The sequence below is a fragment of the Microtus pennsylvanicus genome, chromosome 14 (genome assembly GCF_037038515.1).
Source record: "Microtus pennsylvanicus isolate mMicPen1 chromosome 14, mMicPen1.hap1, whole genome shotgun sequence".
In the NCBI taxonomy this organism is placed as follows: domain Eukaryota; kingdom Metazoa; phylum Chordata; class Mammalia; order Rodentia; family Cricetidae; genus Microtus; species Microtus pennsylvanicus.
Genome location: NC_134592.1, coordinates 8,013,299 through 8,028,168, shown reverse-complemented (window position 1 = coordinate 8,028,168; position 14,870 = coordinate 8,013,299). Strand labels below are relative to the sequence as shown.

Sequence of the window (14,870 nt, the reverse complement as noted above, 5' to 3'; positions counted from 1 at the left end):
TGCTGGGCAGGACAAGGTCAGGGTCATTCTGCCTCTGCATTTGCACTCAAGGTGAAGTTAAATGCTGCTGGAGTCACACTGTAAGTACTCTGCTCGGTTTCTAAAATTACATGTATTCATTTGTGCACACCGTGCAGGTGGAGGTCAAGAACAGTCAGCGTGTGGGTCCTGGAGATCAACCCCAAGTTATGGGGCTTTGCTTTCCCTTATTTTGAGATTATGATAAAAATTGCATCATTTCTCCCTGCAAACCCTTCTTCCTCTTTGCTCTCTTTCAAATTCATAACCTCTTATTTCATTAGTTGTTACATGGATATGGATATGCATATATACATACACATTCCTAAATATAACTGCTCAGTCTGTAGAATGTTAGCCATAAGGCTGTTTTGGGGGCTTTGGATAAACAGTTTGGCCTTTGCTAACAAGTGGTGTGCTCTTGCCTAGGGAAGACTCTCTCTCCCACTCTCAGCACTTCCTAGTTACCTATAGCTCTTTGTGTGAGACTGAGACTGTCCACCTTGGCACGTCTATTGGTGTCATCCTTATTCTTCTCATATCTAGGCAGTCATGTTGGTTCTGGCATCCCTGGAGACACAATCTCACAGCATACTCCTTGTTCTTCTGACTCTTACACTCTTTCCATCCCCTCGTCTGCCTTCGGAGCTGCGGGCTTTGTAGTGGTATCCATTGGGATTGGGCTCCACAGTTCCGCATTTTGATTGGTTGGGATTTTTCTTAAGACAGGGTTTCTTTGTGTGGCCTTAGCTGTCCTGGAACCAACTCTGTAGACCAGCTGGCCTCAAACTCACAGATCTCCCTGCCTCTGCCTCCCAAGTGCTAGGATTGAAGGTGTGCATCACCACTGTCCACCCATTGTGGGTTTTGTAATGGTTCCCATCTGTTGCAGAAAGAAGCTTCCTTGATGAGGGGTGAGGACCACACTTTCATGTGGGTATGAGGACAGATGTTGAAAATGTTATTTACTGTGTTGGTTTAGTAAAGTGGTTGTAGGTTGTCCAAGATCCACGAGTTCAGTAGCATAGGTAGTTGGCTAGGTTTCCTTGACTGTGGTTTTGAGTAGTCCTGATTTCACTCTCTTAATCACTAATAACTAGGCATATTATCCGTCTTGTTGAGTGGGTCTTAAGTCCAATTAGAGCGCTGTTGGTTACCACCAAGGTATGCATGTCACTACAGCACTCAGTAGGTCATTCCATGCTGCTCATTGATGTCATTCATAGGCATCACAGCTGGGTAGAACTGCTGGTTACCTCCCCCTGTGGGAGCTGGCCTGGTGCCTTCTGGTGCCAGGAGAACTAGCTCACAGCGGGGGACACTCAGGTCAGTTCCAGCTCGGCCTCTGGAGTGCATGGTGTCTTCAACAATAGGATCAGGTTGTTTTATTTTAATTTTTTCCCTCTTGTTCTTCTTTTTTTGAAATGTAATATTATGTAGGCAAGCCCGGCCTCAAATGTAGCTAAGAATGATCTTGAACTTCAGATACTCTGTACGCTGCTGTTAGATTTTTAATTCATTTTTTTCTGATTTTGGTTTTTTTTTTTTTGAGTGAACGCTCATGATTTTATTGTCTTCATAACAAGATCAGCTTAGAACTGGATCACTTGGCCCTTTCTCTTCTTATCACTTCCCAGTTCAAAATGCTTGCATCTCTTAATAGCCAGCATCCTCTTAGATCTGCAGTTGGGCTCCACACATTTCAGTCTCAGCACAATCTTCTTTGTAGTTTTCGCGTTTTTGCGGAAAATAGGCTTAGTCTGCCCACCATAGCCACTCTGTTTCCTGTCATAATGCCACTTTCCCTGGGCATACAAAGAATCTTTGCCCTTCTTGTACTGGGTCACTTTGTGGGGTTGGTGCTTGCCACATTTCTTGCAGAATGTCCAGCGGGTCTTAGGAACATTCACCATGTTGGAGGGTGCAATATCGGCACAGAAAGCCCGGTGTTGGTTTTATGAGACAGGATTTCTTTGTGTAGCCTTGACTGTCTGCAACTCAGTCTGTGGATCAGGCTGGCCTTGACTCACAGAGATCCCCTGCCTCTGCCTCCTAGGTGCTGGGATTAAAAGCGTGTGCCACCACTGCCCACAGTGCTGGTGTTAGAATATGCAGGTTCATAAAAGCTGGGGCGAAACTGAGGGCTTTGTGTTTTAATATATATATTTTTTTATTGATTTTTATTGAGCTCTACATTTTTCTCTGCTCCCCTCCCCTTCAACCTTCTCCCAAGGTCCCCATGCTCCCAATTTACTCAGGAGGTCTTGTCTTTTCTACTTCCCCAAATTGAGGGCTTTGTAAATGCTAGGCTAGGTACGTACTCTGTCAACCGTAACACATCTCCAGTCCTTTGCTCAGTTTTCATAGAAACAACTATTTTTGTATTCATATTTCATGGATTTACAGGAAACTGAATAAAATTTCATAATTATATTAAGTTAGAAAAGACAGCGTATCAGGTGCTGACTTATTGGTTTATTTATTGATCTCCTAAAGCACTGCGTGTACTGCCTGTTTACCTGTGACTTCACTGGCTGTGTGAAACATAAAAGACCTGGAGAAATAGCTGAAACAATAGCAACCTGCTGACTGCTACATAAGCTTCTATAAAATCTCACTTGCATCCCTGCCCCACCTTGTAACTTTAGAGTATAAAATGAGAATACAAACTGGACCTAGAGTTGAAGCCTTTCAGTCCTGGTTTCAGTCCTCTGGTGATATCTTCCACTCTCGTTAGTTTTGGAGTGCTTATTCCAGAAGGATTCCTGTAACATTTCTGGAGGCCCCAGCAAGATCCTCACCACAACCCCAGTTGGTCCAGAGAGGCTGCTGGTCCTGGACCTCTCAGCCCACCAAAGGTCTCTGGAATTAAGAAGCACATACTCTGTGTGGGTTGCCAGGGTCCCCTCCCAGTAACTAAGGGGATTGTGAGACCCAGGACCAGAGTCTCTGACTGGAAGAAAACAAGACTAAGCTGGACATCTAGACCAGGTGGGTACTCTTGGGGATAGGAGGAAGCACTGGTGTGGACTTGCTCATCCAGCAGGACATTGCATCCAGTGTCTCAGTGGGATACCGAGGTGGCACTGGTCTTCATATAAAGGCTTCAAAGGATACTAAGGCACTTGTATTGGTCTCCAGAGAAATGGACAAATTAGGAATTTATTTTTTAATTATTTTATGTGCATTGGTGTTTTGCGTTCATAAATGTGTGTGTGAGGGTGTTGACTCCCCTGGAACTGGAGCCACAGACAGCTGTGAGCTACCATGTGGGTGCTGAGAACAGAGCCTGGGTCTTCTGGAAGAGTAGCTAGCACTCCCAGCTGCCAAACCATCTCTCTAGCCCCCACCCCCAGATTAGGAATATAAAGTTGGAATGTATAACTTCTCAATGGATGATAAATGAATGTGTAAGGGGCTGGAGAGATGGCTCAGTGGTTAAGAGCACCAGCTGCTCTTCCAGAGGTCCTGAGTTCAATTTCCAGAAACCACATAGTGGCTCACAACCATCTGTAATGAAATCTGTCGCCCTCTTCTGGCGTGCAGGCATACATGGAGGCAGAATGTTGTATACATAACAAATAAATAAATCTTTTAAAAAAATAAATGAATGTGTAGATGTTTGTACTAGCCCCACAGTCTTGTGGCTGCAGGATCTGAGGGGGCTTCAACCTGTGGTTCCGAAGCATGGATATGTATATAAATTAACACTTCAAGTCATTGCAAGATAGGGAGTGGCAGATAAAGCAGGTGGTGGAGCAGATACCTGCTTGAGGAAGAAGCTGCACCACACAGGTAACTCCTGTTTAGATAACTCTACTGTTCATGGAGTCTGCACAGTCCTGACTGTTCAGTCCTGTAAAGACTGGTATAACCTTTGAAGACACCAAGGAAATACTCCTATTAACTTTCTCCAAGGATGAAATCTTGCCCAGGATACCACCTCCCAGCTGGCTCTAATTGCCAGCACCACATGGGGCCAAAGCAGTCACAAGACCACCTGATCCTGCTCCTCCAAAGACATCTGTCCCAGCACTGAGGGAAATGCCAAGCCATCCCCTCATCCAAGAAGGTGGCAGCTTAGTCATCTGGCCACACAGTTGTCTGAAGAGGGGGGAGTGCCCCTCCATGACTGTGGAGAAATTTTAAAAGAAGTTTTCTCCTCACAGGCGCACTTAAAGGATTAAGCCACTCCCCAATTCAGATATGGAACCTTTTTTTGATGGAAGCTAAAGCCTACAACAGGGGGCTAGCCCCTCTCATCAACAGTCTCAAAACTGCAATATACTGAGACAGAAGGCTGCTGACCTTGGGGGGGGCACAAAAAATTAAAAACAAGCACCAAATTCTCCAGGTCCTAGATACTGTTGAACACCTCCTTGCAGGGGTGGCAATGGCGCACGGCCAGACTGTGAAACCACAGGCCCTGAATCCTCTCCCATTGCATCCTAGAAGATGTGTTTACATGCTGAGTGCTCCCAGGGCTCCAGTCATGATGGAGGAAGGTCATTGGTTAAAAAAATTAAGAAACTGCTTGGCTGGCCCTCATAGGTTAGAACACAGGTGGGTGGAGAAAACAGAACAGAATGCTGGGAGGAAGAGGAAGTGAGCTCAGACTCGACAGCTCTCCTCTCGAGAGCACACGCCTCAGAGAGACGCCAAGCTCCCCTCTCCAGGGCAGACGCTATTCAGCTCCGACCCAGGATGGACTTAGGCTAGAATCTTCCCGGTAAGCGTACTGTGGGGTGCAACACAGATGATTAGAAATGGGCTAAATTAATATGTGAGAATTAGCCTAGAAGAGGCTAGATAGAAATGGGCCAAGCAGTGTTTAAATGAATACAGTTTGTGTGTTATTATTTCGGGGCATAAGCTAGCCAGGCAGCCGGGGTGCTGGGGACGCAGCTCCGCCGCTCCTAATACAACAGAACGGCACCCAATGCTCTTATTACTACGAAATGGCGCCCAACGTGGGCCAGAAGAAAGAAAACAAGCAACCGATGGAGGAGCTACTAAAAATCAGGACTTCTGGGTGTGGTGGCGCAAGCCTTTAATCCCAACACTTGAAAGGCAGAGGCAGGTGGATCGCTGTGAGTTCAAGGCCAGCCTGGTCTACAAAGCAAGTTCCAAGACAGCTAGGGCTACACAGAGAAACCTTGTCTTAAAAAACCAAAGTTGTCATCATCATCATGAGGACTGACTGATGACCACAGGAAAATAAGTCCCAAGATCACAGGAAACAGATGGAATTGCAAGCAGAGACAAAGTCCCAATTACTGCCAGAGATTTTTCAACACTCCTCTTTCTCTAATCAATAGAACAAGAATACAGACAGGAGGTGTGTGTCGATGCATTTCGGGGCTAGAGCACTTGCCAAGTATGCACAAGACCTTGAGTTCAATCCTCAGCATAAAGAAGAAACCGACAAAGCAGAGGAAGGAAGAGGAGGAGGAGAAGAGTAGGAGGAAGACGAGAAAGGAGGAGGATGAGGATATAGAAGAATTAAAGCACCCCCTATAAGCTTAAAATTTCCTTTTTTACTGTGTATATGTATGTCTTTTTTTATTTTATTGAGCTATACATTTTTCTCTGCTCCCCTCCCCTACTCTCCCCTCCCCTTGAAATTTTCTAGAACACTTACTCAACAACTGTGGTACACTCTAATCCCCCTCTGATATAGGGAGCCAGCAGGTACAGCTGCACTGCACAGTCAGGCTGCAGAGATGCTGGTTCAAGACCAAGGAGAGCTAAACACCAAGCCACACCCTCCTTCAGAGGAGGGAGGGAAAGAATCAGGAAAACTTGGCTGTGAGGGCCTCTGTGAAAAGCTTTTGGCATGTCAAACAAGGAGACTGAGACTGGCTTTGTCCAGGTGTGGAGGGTTGTTGGCCACAGCACTAGCTGGGAACATAAGGACTGAGTAGGAGAGCTAAGTCTTCAAGGCAGGGTTCATTGCATTTACGTCCAATGCTGCTAGAAAGAGCAGCAGAGATACGGTACTTGCAGGAGGGTGTGACAGGGTTTCTTTCTCTTTCTTGCCTTGCTTTGTTTTGATTTGAATGTTTCTGACAGCCCAGGCTGTCCTGGGATTTGTGATGTTCCCTGCCTCTGCCTCTCTAGTGCTGAGATTTAATAGATGCCCAACCTGGACCATTTTAAAGAAGTAGGTGGGTGTGGGAGGTAAAAATTAGGAAGGCTGAGAGGAGAGGGGGATGGGCACCCAGGGAGTAATAATCTTGGCTGGGGACGCAGGTTTTGGTAAGAAATATATGGCTGGAACCACTAGAGGGTTTGAGAGGGGAGGATCTAGGGAGTCCCAGGGGCTTCGAGGGGTTGGGTGAATTGTCTGCCCAGGTAGATATTTTTCAACAAATCTTCCTTGTGGGTGGTGGGATACGGGCTGGCATTCACTTGGTGACCGGGTGGCGCCCACGCAGATGAATGGGGTGATGGGGATGGAAAGGAGGTCCCCGAAAGTGAGAGAAAATTCCCAACCACCAGGGGGCGTGAACGGACCGTTCTGTTCCTGCTGGTGAGTGATTTCCCTGGTCTCCAACTCCAACCTTCATTTCTTGAAATTTCTAGGACCCCAATTCAGTTCAGTCCTCACCTTGAGGCCCATTTAACACCGAACCAAGACAGAAAGAGGGGTACCTGGGAAAAGCTTCATCAAAAAGAGTTCTTCAGTGAGGTGAAATGCCGCTGTGTCCTCCAGCAGCGCTAGCAGCCCAAATGGCAGGGAGGGTCCTTTAAAACTTCATGTACACGTGGAGACTACCGCCTCCACCGCTCCCGTCCCTAGCCTGGGAACAAACAGTAAACAAGTGTTCGGTGCTCACCAGGCCTGATAGTATTGTCAGAAGTGGGGTGATTATGAACGAATGGCCCAACATGAACCACTCCACGATGCCAGTGCTGCAATTACAGGCCAAAAGAGGATGAGCTGGAAGCTTGCTTGAGTCTAAAGTCTCCTAAATGCTGGGATTAAAGGTGTGTGCCACCACTGACCAGCTAAGACCTTTAAAAAAAAAATGCCAATATGGGGTTCAGAGTAGGGGTATATGGGAATTAAAGCCTGAAGACTGGTTTGACAGGGGTCCCACTGAGAGACTGGGTGTTGCGCATGGTTTGGTAGGGGGAGCAGAAGGAGGAGAATGAGTCTGGCACCAAGTTGGGCCTGCGCAGCACTCCATGCAGTATCTTCCCATCATCCCACACTGGCTGAGAGGGCTCTCTCTCCAGCACCTCTCAACATTGAAAGCATTGAAAGTCCTTTCATGGACAGGAAACTATGGAAAAGCCAGGGTGGGGTCCCATTCCCACCTGGGATCGGCCGAGTCCTATGCCTATGAGGCAGAGGGGCACCTTCAAACAAGCTCCACTCCCCTTCAGCCCTGTCTGGTCAGCCTCTGCAATGATGCACTTAGACGTCTCAGCGGCCTGTGGGCAGCAAGCTGCTACTCAAGTGTGCCTATTCTTACCATATTAAAAACAAACATATTTAGAGGGGAAAAAAAGCAGGTTTGGTGCATTTTGTATCCTTGTAGATAGATCATTTCTGTCTTTCCCTGATTTAGAGCCAGGATGCAGATGTGAGTCTCTCGGATGACTGAATGACTACATTTCCCAGGCAGACGCTGACTCACGGAGCAGCCAGCGTGCAATCAGCCCCTGCCCCCACCAAGTCCCTGCAGGTTATGCAGAGGGAAGAGTGACACAGCAGCTAGCGTTAAGTGGGTGTCCAGCACTAGCCACTGCTGGCGTGACAGCTTTTCCGGAGTTCCAACTCATCCTCTCACCTCCGCAAAGATGGCTTAGAACTTCTCGGAAGCATCATACCAGAATGGACTGATGGAGGGAGGGTGGGGATAAAATTATCTGTTCTCTCTCACACACACGAGCTTCTAGAGGAATCGTCCGAGTAGTTCCAGGGCTCCATCAGCAGTCTTTGGGACCTGGCACTGGGAAATTGCACGGGAAATAAGCATATTATAGGACTCACTGTTTTCCAAAGACGATTTGAGAGAATCACATCATGCCATCATCAGTCCACCAATCAGGATTCAGCTTTCTAACTGCGTTATCATTTTTTTAAAGACGACTTTGGCTAAGTTCCCTCTACCCAATTGAAAAAGCAAGTTATGAATCTGAAATTTCCAAGGCCAATTACTATTCCGAAGAAAAGTAAGCAGCCAGTTGCTGACCTTTTTGTCCTCCGTGTATGGGAGGCGGTAGCGGTGAGTCAGAAGCAGGGTAACTTAGTTGGGAGGCGTTCCAGCCCCTGCCTCCCTCCGACCCCGATTCCTGGGCCCGTAGAAGGGCTGTGCAGGTTCAGGGCTGGGAGAGGAGCTGTTGTCAGCAGATTCACTCATACGGATCCTCCCCTTACAGACACATCACCCTTGCTTGGTAAATGACGCTGTCATCAGAAGCCAGGTCCCATCACAGCTTGATGCTATCTGCATTCCAGGTTTCTTTTGGTCTAACCTTCTACTGCACTGCAGTCATTGCCGCACCCATAATCTTTCCTTTCTAGAGGCCAGTTCCTTAACTGAGAACGTCTCACCCCTTCCACCCTCTTCCTTTGCCAGATTAGCGAGGTTAACTGTGGACACGACCCTCATCTCTTCCCCTGAAAAAATTCCCCATATTCCCATGTATTTCTAATAACGAGTGGGTTGAGGTTGATGGTGACACTCCAGACTCATTCATTCATTCAATGGGAGAACGCAGGGAACAATGCCGGGCAGAAGATGAGCGCTCGCTAAATATCAACTCTCGTCAATGCATTCTTCATACACTATTTATGAGCCTGCGGGGCTCTGTGATATTCTTTGCGACCCTGCAATGAAAACAGACGGGGCTCCTGGACCACTCCAGGGCGGAGACACGCGGGCCCCGCCCTGCGTTCGGACTACAAGTACCAAAAAGCCACGCGGCACCGTGCTTAGCCCCGCCTTTAGGCGCATGCGTAACGTCGCGACGCCAACCGCGAGCGGGCGCCGGTGGCTGCAGCCAGCGGGGCGGGGCGGGGCCGGCGGGAGCGGCGGCCTTTAGGGCGGAGCCGGCTCCGCTGTCCGCAGTCGGCCGCGGGCTAGCGGACGCAGCGTCTTCGTGCTCCGGTTCCTCTCGCTCTCTGCTCCCTCGCGCCCGGCGGTGACCGCCCTTCTCGACTCTCTCTCTTTCTCTCTCTTCCCTTCTGCGGATCCGCCATGTCGGAGCCCGGCGGCGGCGGCGAAGACGGCTCGGCCGGCCTGGAGGTGTCGGCGGTGCAGAATGTGGCGGACGTGGCGGTGTTACAGAAGCACCTGCGCAAGCTGGTGCCGCTGCTGCTGGAGGACGGCGGCGACGCGCCGGCCGCGCTGGAGGCGGCGCTGGAGGAGAAGAGCGCCCTGGAGCAGATGCGCAAGTTCCTGTCAGACCCGCAGGTCCACACGGTCCTGGTGGAGCGCTCCACCCTCAAAGGTGCGCGGCGCCCCCTCCCCGGTCGCGTGGAGCGGCAAGGGGACCCCGGTCTGACGGCGCCCGCACTGTGGGGTCGCTTTGTCTCCGCGGCTTCTCAAGATGGCCGAGTTGGGTGGAGACGGCGTCTCCCGGGCCTGGCCGGGAGCAGGGCCGCATCTCTGCCTCCAAAGTCACATGAGCTTTTCGTTTCGATTCGTGTCCAAGCTCAGCCTGCTTCGGGAATGATGTGTCCAGGGCAGCCTGGGTGCTGACCCCTGGGTGGGTTTGGGTACCAGTGGGTTGGAGGGAGCCTGAATGGGCAGGCCCTGGGCACCCAGCATCTCTGCTGTCTGTGGCTGCCTACGCCTAGGCCTCCCTTGGCCCCACAGCATCGTTGCTGAGTGGGTGTATCTCCTCATTTTACAAACAGGAAACCGAATCCTGTGACTGGCCCAAGGTCACCAGCTAGTACTGGACCTTAGACTATACTGAAAATACCAGTTTCCAGTTCATTGCTTGTTTTGCTGATCGTGGCTTGTAATTGTTGAGTAGATAATTAATTGCTGATTAATGACAGTCCTGTAACCGTTTAAGTGTGATTTCAAAGATTTTTTAAAAAATGTTGGTTACCTGGTTGGGGAAGGAGGCCAAATTTGACATACTCCAATTGTCTCCTCCGATAGACACTTGCAGCATCCTTAGATGCATTGTGGAATCTGGAGCTTGCTTGCAGGATTCTTTCCTCTTGGAGTCTTTAAAACCACTTGGTAGCATCTGGAGAGCGTGTGTGACACGCTGGTGAATGGGTGTGGCATCATCCCCCTAGGAATACAGAGGTGCTGTCCAAGTAAATTTTAAAATTAGCACTTAAGAGATTGAAGATGGTCTGAGAATGTTTGCTAGCAAGTTTCTTAGAATTTCAAAAGACTGGCTGGTTCCCTGGTAGAAAACCGGAGTCGCTGCTCTTGTCTCAGATAGTTTGTATCTTTCAGATAGTTTGTATCCCTTAAAGGCTGTTCTTATTTACAAAATATTCATTGTGGCTTTGGTTTGGGCTGGAATTTAGAGGATAGCAAAATATTCTCTTTGATCACAAGGAATGTTGAAAGCAGTATGTTACTGATGCTTGTTTAGTGTGGTTGAAGGTTGTTTCCTTTACATTTGGAGTTTGTATTCCTGCATGGAAATTGCTAGTGTAAAAAGGGAGAAAAAACTACTTTTGTCTATAAACAGGTTTAACTATAGAAAATTTGAAACATACTTGAAATAAAAATCACCTAGAATCCTCCTACCCAGTAAAGTCCCTGTGGGCCCTTTGGCCCATGCTCTTTTGGGCTTCTGTGGGGTGTGTGCAAGTCTTTTACTAAAATAATCTTTAACCTATGTTTTTAAAGATTTAGAGAAGTCTGACCCTAGCTAATTCTTTTATATTCTTTGCTGCACAGTTTATGTATTGAGATCAGTGATTTAAACCCAAACACATGAAAACCATGAGTCATGGTTTCTCTTTATGAAAACCAGGTTTTGTTCTTTGCTCTGGAGTAGTGGTCAGTAATTTGCTTTTCTCCTACAAGTCAGTCTGGTACTGAGGGTGGAATGGCACAGTGCCCATGCAGTACACATTTATTTGGGCAAAGGGATGGTCGAGCATCCCAGCCCAGGTTCCACAATGACTTGCACTTTTGAAAGTTGACTAAGGAATCTGAGTGTCTGAGACTGAAATACCTCCCTTCTGTGTTTATAAAAAGTCCTGTATGTATTCCTAGCAATGTAACATACCATTAATTTCTTGTTCACTCATGAGAACATAAGGAAAGATTTAAAAATTCAAGCTTATGCCCTAGGAACTCATTCTTGTTAGCATCTTTGTAGTCTGTTCTGAGGGTCGAATCCAGGACATGCTAATAAGCACACTCTTGTTGTTGTTGTTTATTTGTTAGGAGAAAAAGTCTCACAGTGTAGGCACTATTGACCTGGAACTATGTAGACCAGGCTGACCTCAACTCATGGAGATTTCCTGGCTCTCTGCCTCCTGGGGGCTACCAAGCACACATTTTAACACTGAACTGCACCCGTAGCACTATACGAAGACCTGGGCCTATACAGAATCTGGGCCCTTGCTGGGAGGGCTTTGTTTTGGTAGTTCTTAGGAGTCCACGTTGACTTCTGCACACTTAAGACAGGTATGTGCAGGCAGTAGTTGATTGCAATGAATAAATACCACCAACTGTGATTAACAGTGTAACTGTTTTCCTGAACTGGGAAGTTTGTTTTTAATATTAGTAACCCCTCCTTTTCCTCTCTTTTTAAAGACAAATTCTCATGTATTCTAACATGGCCTCAAACTCATTTGTAGCCAAAGATTATCTTGAACTTCTGACATTTCTGCCTTAGCCTCCCATGTGCTAAAGACATTCTCTACCATGGTCAGTTTTTACTGTGATGCTGGGGATAGTGTACAGGACTTATTGTATGCCGGGCAAGCTTTCCACCAGCTGAGCTGCGTCTCCAGTCCCTTCCCAAACACTTGTAGCAAGTATATAAAGGCATTTTTGTATGTGGCCAGATAAGTTTTTTTAAGCTACCTCAACCAGCTATAAACTTTGCATTAAAGTGCAGAGTTCCTCAAAGTATAGATAGAATAAGGGTTATGAGATTAACAGTTTATTTTGCTAATGAAGCATCCTCAGAGAGTCAGCAAGTAAGTCACAGCTTTTCACTTTGAGAAATCTTTCTGTAACCCCTAGTTGTGAGAAATTGTTTTCTTCTAGATGAAAAGGTGTTTGTTCCTTAACTATTTGGTTCACACAGTAAGGATGCTTTCATAGCAGTTCTTAGATGAGTGCCGGTTTCTCTTGTGTTCCTGGCAAGTTGGTCCTGTCAGTAGGAACATAACCACCGTGTATGTCTCTGTGACCTCCAGCTTTTATGAGTGCCCGACAGGAATGATGTGGGGGCGAGGGGGGAGGCAGGCGCCACATACTTGCTCTTGCTTCACTCCGTTCTTCAGCTTGGAACTTTGTCTTCACTGCTGGGAGTAGTGGCTGCTCTTAGTGTGTGTCTTGAACTGGCAATGCAGTATTTTCTGAGTAGGTAATTTAGGGGATTCAGCTCTTCGTTAGTGCGGAGTGGCTGGGGACTGGAATGGGAAAAATTTTCACATTCCACATAGAGTAGTTTATGGCTCCCAGCTTTATAGAAGCATAGTTGTGTGGAGACCTAGGAAAACTGTTCTATGGGCTTTCAAAGATTGTTTTCTAATCATGTAATTTTCATGAGAAATTATGAAGTGTGGCAATCGGTGGCTTTAAAGACTTCATACAGCTGAGGATCCCTGGGGGTGTTGAGGAATGCTGGCGGTCAGAAGTGTTTCAAGTATGACTTTTTGCCTCTCTAATATGAAATACTTCTTAATCTGAAACTTTCTGATCTTCAAAAAATTGAAAATTTCAGATTATGGATCTTCAGCCTGCATTCATTTCCAGACTTGACCCTCACATGGTTAGTAAAGTGATCAATAAGTCAACAGGAAAAGCTTTCTGTGAGGCCATAAGCTGTCAGGGTGCAGGTGGGGCCCTACACCCTTATAGGGCAAGGCAGTCTGCAGCGTGGTGAACGGGGATGTGCAATGCAGTAAATGTGGTTTTCGTGCAAAGGGGTGACCGTATCCACCGCTTTCCAAAAGAGTAAGGTGGGCTGAATATCCCAGGAGAGAATCAGTTTACCCTTGTTCATTGCTGAGGAAGGAAACAGGAACTCTAAGATCTGTTAGAAAAAGGCCTTGTGGGGGGGAGGGGCTGGAGAGATGGCTCAGCAGTTAAGAGCACTGGCAGTTCTTTCAAAGAACCCAGGTTCAGTTCCCAGCACCCACATAGTGGCTCACAACTGTCTGTAACTCCAAGATCTGACACACTCAAAAGAATACGTGCGGGCAAAACACCAATGCACATTTTTGAAAAAGAAAAAGGACTTTGTTGCTGTTTTCTTTTTTTTAATTGAAAAAATTTTCCATATAATATTTTGACCATATTTTTCCTCCCCCCTAATTTCTCCAGATTCTCCCCACCTCCCTGTGCATCTGACTTTATGTTCTTTTTATCTTTCAAAACAAAAACAAAAAGATTCCAGCACTTGGGAGGTAGAGACAAGCAGATCTCTGTACAGGCGAATCTCTGAATTTGAGGCCAGCCTATTCTTCAGAGCTAGTTCCACGACAGCCAGGGCTACATCAAGAAAGCCTGTCTCAAAAAAACCACAAAAAACTTCACAAAGCAAAAGTCAAAGCAAACAAAAAACAATAAGATTAAAAAATGCCACAATAAAATGAAACAAAAAGTCCACAAAAGTACCTTTGACTTTGTTTTGTGTTGGCCAACTGCTCCTGAACATAGGGCCTGCCCTGAAGTGTGGTTGATTACCCAGTGAGACTTCACTGGAGAAAACTGGTTTTCCCTTTGCCAGCAGGTATTAATTGTAGACAGCTTCTTGATTATGGGTGGAGCCTGCATTCACTTCTCTTTCACCATACTGGGGCCCTGTCAGGCTTGAACCTGTGCAGGTCCTACGCATCCTGCCACAGTCTCTGTTAGCTTGTTCATTCATGTGGCTGTTCTGTTGTGTCTGAAAGACTCCTTTTTCTTGAAGTCTCCACAACATCTGGTTCACAGTTTTCCCACCTCTGCTTTCAGATAGATCCCTGGGCCTTGAGGAGAGGGGTTTGGTGAAAGGCAAAGGATTTTTGAAGAATTCTTTTTTTTTTTTTTTTTTTTTTGGTTTTTCGAGACAGGGAGCCTGTCCTGGAACTAGCTCTTCTAGACCAGGCTGGTCTCGAACTCACAGAGATCCGCCTGCCTCTGCCTCCCAAGTGCTGGGATTAAAGGCATGCGCCACCACCGCCCGGCTTGAAGAATTCTTAAACCTGAAAGCTAGTGTATGCAATTCTTCAGTGCCTCTATTGAGATGGGAATGATTGATGCTGGAAATATGACTCAGTGGTTAAGAGCACTCACTGCCCTTGCAGAAGACCTGGGCTTGATTCCCAGCCCCTACATTGGTGACTCTCAACTTCTTTTTGCCTCCATGGGCAACAGGCATACAAGTGGTACACAGATGTACATTCAGGCAAAACACACATGCACATACAATAATATTAAAAAATTTTTAAGGATACAAACATTTGTTTTAGTCTATTTCTTATCAATTATTTCTTCTAAATTAATATTAACTGAAAAAGTACTAAGTCCTTGGGACTGGGAGATATCTCAGATGCTAGGGTGCATATGTAGTCTTTGATTTCATCCCCAACACGTGGTAGGGTGCTTATGGAGTCTTTGGTTTGGTTCCCAGCACTTGGTGTGCAGGTCCATAATTCCAGTGCTTGGGAGGTGGAATTAGGAGAATCAGGAGTT

The 14,870-nt window shown here is 46.9% G+C and overlaps 2 protein-coding genes across 2 annotated transcripts in view; one reads left to right on the top strand and one right to left on the bottom strand.

The window, feature by feature from the left end:
• Positions 1 to 1,610: 1,610 nt before the first annotated feature.
• LOC142834990 (large ribosomal subunit protein eL42-like) lies at positions 1,611 to 1,937 on the bottom strand. The gene has a single exon (XM_075948049.1). The coding sequence runs from the start codon at positions 1,929 to 1,931 to the stop codon at positions 1,611 to 1,613; it is 321 nt and encodes a 106-aa protein (XP_075804164.1). The 5' UTR covers positions 1,932 to 1,937.
• Positions 1,938 to 9,074: 7,137 nt separating this feature from the next.
• Positions 9,075 to 14,870, top strand: part of Dync1h1 (dynein cytoplasmic 1 heavy chain 1) — a 66,498-nt gene continuing 60,702 nt past the window's right edge. Inside the window, exon 1 of the mRNA XM_075948504.1 lies at positions 9,075 to 9,483. Coding sequence (XP_075804619.1) covers positions 9,231 to 9,483 — 253 coding nt within the window. The 5' untranslated portion in view covers positions 9,075 to 9,230. The remainder of the gene's footprint in view (positions 9,484 to 14,870) is intronic.